Below are 7,033 nucleotides of genomic sequence, written 5' to 3'. Positions count from 1 at the left end.
AGCAGCCATCATCAAGTCAATTTGTTCCTCGAATCAGACATCATTGTTCATCATCAGGCACACCAGCCACGGAAAAGCACAAGTGAAAGAAGTTACTGCAGACAAGCAGAAAGATGAGGATAAAACCAATTTTCCTGCACCAAAAACCTGCTCATAAATAAATGTTGTCATTAGACCAGCTTGTAGCGTTCAAGGCCAAGAGCACCATGAGGAATTGCGCATGTTGCTGAGGGAAAGGCTAATCTCTGTAGAGAGCACTTAGAGCTTAAAAGGTGGAATGCAGCTCTTGAGCAATGTTGCCTTTGAGGAAATGCATTGGGGTTATTCATCAATCTGGGTAGAAAGTAACCAGGTATGGCAATAATGACTCACTGAGTTTGTCTGAAGTCAAAAGTTAAACAGCCTCGTATCTTTAACCAGCTCTGGTGATATATGCTATAGATGTTGGGAATCAGGAGTATGAGTGAGAATTGCTTTGCAATACATGTCCCTGACCGATGTCATATTTTCTAAGTGCAAAAAAGGGCACAACTCTGTGAAAAATTGACGAAACTCCCTGAAACTTGAACTTCTTCTGTAACTTATCATACTAAAGCCATGTACCTAGTTTTAGTTGAATATGTTAAAGGGTATGGGGGAAAAAAAAGGTCTGAAAAACTACAGGTGGGATGGACAGACGGACGGACGGAGAGCAAAGCTAGAGTCCCCTCCGGTGAAGCCCATAGGGGACTAATAAGCATGCAATCAAGTACTGTCAATCGAAATTTCATTGTAATTGTATAATGTATAACCAAACTAATTTTATCTTTAATCCCACAATCACAATCTGAGGCCAGCAGGACAGCCTATTTGATAACCTGTTCATCTCTGAGCAGTCTTGTCCTGGATTTGTTTCATGTCAGAGGTGACTGACTCAGACTGATTTTCATGTGCAGTAGCAACAGCAGGAGCTGTATCGTCTCACAATCCATCAGAGGAGGAGTCATTCCAGTTGTATTATCCACGATCATATGGACATAAACGATCCCCATGGTATCTTTCACAACAACATTCCTTTAATGAAATACCATAGCCAAACGGATCCTTCCAATTTATTTGATTGGAGTAGCTCATACAAATTGTCCAGGAGGGCAATGACATCAATGTACTTTTACATGTATAACACGACATTATGGAACAGTGTACCATGCACAGATGGTGTATTTGCTATTCCAGGTACTAACATGTGAAGTTATTCACAATAAGTCAAAATGTATATTCCAGGCACTAGTTTGTGTATTTGGTTTGTGTAAATTCAGATAAGTTAAGGTTCAAAACAAACCTTATTCAAAAATTGTTTAAGCATCTGCTCTGACTCATCCACATCGGAGCTTAGCTTCTGTAACAATGACTGAGTCATAATAAAGACTTTTAAAATGGTACGTGCTGCTTCCTTACTTGACCAAAGCCTTGCCTGACACTCAGCATTTGAAGGATAGAGCTCAGATAAACCCTATGGGTTGCCACTAATTGGGAGGAGGAAATTCCATCTCCAATACCCTGCTGACTGTGGAGAGAAAAGCAACGTCACAAGATGGTACTCTTCCCCCAAAGTCAGTGGTTATGTTTGTCTGAAGTCAAATCCCTTGTTCTCTCACATAATTGTCTGCATGTATATGCATGTTTTACGTTTCTGCGACTCCATAAACCTCAGACCCGAGAGAAAAATAATTATATGAAAACGTTGTTTGCCTTGAGAAATTATTGCATACATTTGGTGAACACTATTCAGTCTTTTGTTCGTGGTGATCTTTGTTCGCTCAGTCACTTACTTATCTTGCTGTAAACAGGTGAACTCGAGAATTTGTGTCATTCATATATTCGAGGTTGTGGAGTTAATGACCTTCTTTAATCATAAACAATGGACAATTAGTTTGGGTTTAAGAGAGTATGAACAAAGACACAGCTACCATTTGGAGAGTGTGTGACTTCATTAGGAAACTCACCCACTGCTGGGAAGAATGTATGACTTCATTAGGATACTCACCCACTCTTTGGAGAATTGTGTGACACTGGATGGAAACTCAATTTAAAAGTACGATCAACTCTGGCAAGTTTTGCTGGCACAGAACCATTCATTCCTGATCATGGGGAATGGGTGGGGGGTAAAGGTTAGATTTAGCAGTTTCGGCTTTGGGTTATGGTGAGAACCATCCCTTTTGGTCTAAACTTTCTTTTGCCAAAATTAACATTTGCAGACATTAACCTTCTCGAACATAAACTCAACTTGAGTGAACTTCAAGCTTTTTCCACATTTCTAGTGCATACACACACACACACACACACACACACACACACGCACACACACACACACACACACACACACAGATGCCCCCCCCCCCCATGCACACATATACACGCACACACGACAATGATTGTCATAACTTCAGAAAAACACAAATACTTCAATCCAGACTTTGACTTCAGACTTTGGGGGAATTGATGTAACTTTCCTGGGCACACTGGGTACTGGCGGCACCATCTTTTTGATGTCGCTTTTAACCCCAACCAGAAACTGGCTGACCGGGGTTTATATTTTTGGAACTGTAAGCCCGTTTTTCCATCCGTCCATGCATCTATCAGGTAACTCGACTTGAAAATGACTCGAAGCATTTCTTTCATATTTGGCACATGTATGTAATAATGCCTCGGAATGAGGTATGACACATGAATTTGGGGTCAGAGTAAATTTTTGAATTTTGTTAATTTTAAAGGAAAATTTATGAGAGAGAATATAGTACAGGAACAGGATTGTGTGGTTTTGGGAATTATTATTTCTTTATATACACTTTACTATCTCCACTAGCAACACAACTTTAAATTATTTCGTTATTTATAAAGTCGAGAAGCACCTGCTTCTTACAGGAGCTGCCGGGGGTGGGGGGGAGGGGTGAGGGGTCATGTTATATTTATTATTACTAGTGCAGGCCCGTAGGTGCAGCTTCGTTCCTTCGCTCTTGTAAACGACGACTGGATTGGGGCATTGTTTCAATTAGATCGGACCAACCTTATCATAAATGGACATAACTTGGGAAACACCTGGGAAACATACTCAGGTCCCAGCGTCAACTGTGACGTCATATCAAACAAAGAAGAAGACGAATTGTGACTCCCCTCTCTCGCCTCCTCTCTCGCCCCCCTCTCTCTCCCCCCTCTCTTGCCCCCCCTCTCTCCCCCCTAGTCTCGCCCCTCCTCTCTCCCCCCTCCTCTCTCCCCCTCCTCTCTCGACCCCTCTCTCTCTCGCCCCCACTCTCACCCCCTCTCCCCTCCTCTCTCCCCCTCCTCTCTCGCCCCTCTCTCTCGCCCCCACTCCCACCCCCTCTCCCGTCCCCCTCTCTCGCCCCCTCTCTCGCTCCCCTCTCTTGCCCCCCCCTAAAAAAAAAAAATCAATAAACATTAATTGTGACGTCATTCGTGATGTCATAGCACCGTGTCTTGTCATTGGTTGACAGATAAATGGCCGTAACTTGGGAACCGCTTGTCCGATTAATATCAAACCTTGAAAAGGCACATCCGTGGGTCCCCAGCAATATTCCTGGCAAGTTTCAATCAGATCGGACCCTCAATCGTGCAGAAAAAAAAACATTCATTGTGACGTCATTCGTGATGTCATAGCACCGTGTCTTGCCATTGGTCGACAGATAAATGGCCGTAACTTGTAACCGCTTGTCCGATTGATATCAAACCTCGAAAAGGTTTGTTCCAAGTCTGCAACACATTCTTCTGACACACCCCTTTATTTGGACAGTGTATAGGTAACAGACCGCTGCCTCAATCGCTCCCGAAAATAAAATTAACCCGGCTTATGTATATGAAGCGAAAACATACATACACTGCTTATGTGCATATTCAATACATCATGGTTATAAGGTCGGATAATTCTAATTTCACCTGCCCTCCCCCCCCCTCCTCCTCACCCCTCCCCTCCCGACTCCCCAAGGAAGAAAATGCCAAGATAGGTTAAAAAAATAAAAATTCAACACTTCGTGGAATCAAATGAAACTTACACATGCATAACTTCAGGGTGTCCTTATTAATCCCTGAAAGTTTCAGCTTCCTAAGTGACAGGACATACATACATACATACATACATACATAGATACATACATACATACATACATACAACATACATACATACATACATACAACATACATACATACATACATACTACATACATACATACAACATACATACATACATACATACATACATACATTTGCTCCATTATATTTAGATTTTGCCAACACTGCAAATGAAATACCATCTTGAATTATTTATTTGTGAATATAACTTTTACCATTGTACTATCTTTATTCTACCTTGAATTATTCAGGTGTATACACACTATGCCATCCATCACTGCTACCAACATTCCAACTTGAATTATTTATTTATATACACTTCACCATACTCCCTGCCAAAACAAAACTTTGAATTATTTATATATTTATTTTGGTTCTCAGGGTCCTTTGGGTCCTTTGGGTCATCGGGGGAGGGTCTTTTGGGTCCTCTGGGCACTTCAGGTTGAGTTTTTGAGGTTAGAATTGTGGGTGACGTCAGGTCAGCTGTCCAACCAATGGGAGAAGAGCAGATATACATACATCCGTACGTACATACATACATGCATGCATACATAATCGCATACACGTGCTCCATTATATATAGATTTGTCCATAATAGCTATAAAATGGGCTGGCAGGATAGCTTCTAGGGTGTACACACTCACCTTTGAGCTGTCTTACCTGGGTTCCTGGTGTTTCTCATGCAAGGTCCATCGGATGGATGTTAAGCCGGATGCAAGCACCGCTCCCATGGTATTTTTTGTGAGTAGGCAAGTTTTTGGGGTTTTTTGCCAGCACCCTGAAGAAGTTACAAACCTCTGCCCTGAATAACTACTGAGAAGGCAACGGCAAACCATCCAGTATAACCTTTGTCCAGAACTGCTTTGGCACCAATGCTTTGTCAATAATATAGTGTATTTTGGTTTATTGAATGGCTTTAGAAACACTGATGTTGTGCTTTGTTGATTATTATGGTGAGATTGAGCTGTATTTGCATGGTGGTGTCATTGGCAGAATGGGGCAGGTCACTTGGCATTGCGACGAAGCGAAAAACGGGCCGAAAGACTACGAGCACGGCGTGTAGAGCTGCTGAGCGAGCTCCAATGTCTACGAGAGCTGCTCATGCTCAATCCGAACAGATGGCGAGATGAATGTACGTAGCAGCACCCTCTGAGATTTGCTCCTGTACAAAAGATTTAATGATTTTGGAATAAATGATCTCTGCAATGATATCGTTGCACATCTACAAAATGAAAGATTCTCAAATTTCTCAAAAAAGTGGACGTGACAAAAAGTCACAATGAGGTCTTGAATAATTATTTGTTATAGATACAAACAACAGCAAATAATCTTTGAATGAAACTCCAATTGCCTAATGTGCCATAATATTTGACAAAAACACTAAGATTTGGACTTTAATTCATACTGTGTTGCAGTTACGACATTACGGCTCACTGAAGACTCGGGGGAGTTTGTGAATGAGTTAGAACATCAGATGTCACGGCTCGAGTGTCGTGTAGCGCTCTGCAAAGCGCACGTCATGATGGTGACATGCTTCGACGTAACGCAGTGAACTTGCAACAGGCATCCATCATTGTCAACCAAATCATGATGCACAACAAAGAAGAACCATCAAGAAGTGATTTGGTCAAGGACATCGACCAATGAAGTTTCAATCTTTTATCCATTTCAATTACAGCTCTCACATGTTCATCGTCAGAGAATTTCCATCAATGAAAACTTCATTCCGTGCTGCTTTTCTGCAGAAACGTTTCCTATGTTTTATTGTCAGGTTCATATACAAAGAGAGACTTTGTACTCCAAATGCTGCTATCCACTCCAAAACCGACACATACAGAAACTAAAACCGACCCCGATACTCTCGCTAGTGGATGAATGGCCATCAGCGTCCCCCATGTTTATTCACTTTGGGGAATTTTTTTTTTTTAACATGGGGCCAATTGCTTGCTGACTATGAAATCCACCGTTGAAATGCAGAAAAGAGAGAATCCAAGCATGGAATTTCTTTGGAATACATAGCTATCAGAACTCGTGCAAAACAAGACTTATTGTTAATGTCAATAGATTCCAAACACAAAACGTACACTTTTTGAAATGTTAAAGTGGAGCACAATTCTGAAGGTGTATTTGGGTTTAACACCATTTTCATTGTGCTCTGCCTTTACCCTCGAGCTGCTCGATTCACCAAAACATCGAATACCCAGTCCTTCCTGCTTGACCACAGAAGCAATCGAGCATTTGGCCGCAGCTCTAAGCAGAATAAATGACAGAGCCGAGGGCTGGGGTATGTCAGTGGTTGAACCACATGATTTTCTTCACGCGTGATGAGTTTCCTGAACAACGTAAAAAGCAGCCTTGAGCCATCCTCCTTTTCTCTCTCTCTCTCTCTCTCTCTCTCTCTCTCTCTCTCTCTCTCTCTCTCTCTCTCTCTCTCTGTCTCTCTCTCTCTCTCTCTCTCTCTCTCTCTCTCTCTCTCTGTCTCTGTCTCTGTCTCTGTCTCTGTCTCTGTCTCTGTCTCTGTCTCTGTCTCTCTCTCTCTCTCTCTCTCTCTCTCTCTCTCTCTCTCTCTCTCTCTCTCTCTCTCTCTCTCTCTCTCTCTCTCTCTCTCTCTCTCTCTCTCTCTCTCTCTCTCTCTCTCTCTCTCTCTCTCTCTCTCTCTCTCTCTCTCTCTCTCTCTCTCTCTCTCTCTCTCTCTCTCTCTCTCTCTCTCTCTCTCTCTCTCTCTCTCTCTCTCTCTCTCTCTCTCTCTCTCTCTCTCTCTCTCTCTCTCTCTCTCTCTCTCTCTCTCTCTCTCTCTCTCTCTCTCTCTCTCTCTCTCTCTCTCTCTCTCTCTCTCTCTCTCTCTCTCTCTCTCTCTCTCTCTCTCTCTCTCTCTGTCTCTCTCTCTGTCTCTCTCTCTGTCTCTCTCTCT

The 7,033-nt window shown here is 42.5% G+C and overlaps 1 protein-coding gene across 1 annotated transcript in view; it reads left to right on the top strand.

Moving 5' to 3' along the window:
* KIF26B (kinesin family member 26B) overlaps positions 1–6,644 on the top strand; it is a 227,864-nt gene extending 221,220 nt beyond the window's left edge. The window contains exons 14-15 of the mRNA XM_085857469.1: positions 5,116–5,254; positions 5,538–6,644. Of these exons, the coding sequence (XP_085713595.1) occupies positions 5,116–5,254; positions 5,538–5,674 (276 nt within the window). The 3' untranslated portion in view covers positions 5,675–6,644. The remainder of the gene's footprint in view (positions 1–5,115; positions 5,255–5,537) is intronic.
* The last annotated feature ends 389 nt before the right edge of the window (positions 6,645–7,033 follow it).

The sequence above is a fragment of the Eptatretus burgeri genome, chromosome 15 (genome assembly GCF_056783735.1).
Source record: "Eptatretus burgeri isolate ZD-2024b chromosome 15, Ebu_testis_v1, whole genome shotgun sequence".
NCBI classification, from domain to species: domain Eukaryota; kingdom Metazoa; phylum Chordata; class Myxini; order Myxiniformes; family Myxinidae; genus Eptatretus; species Eptatretus burgeri.
Note: the sequence above shows the minus strand (reverse complement) of the source record. Positions and strands in the feature narration are given on the sequence as shown.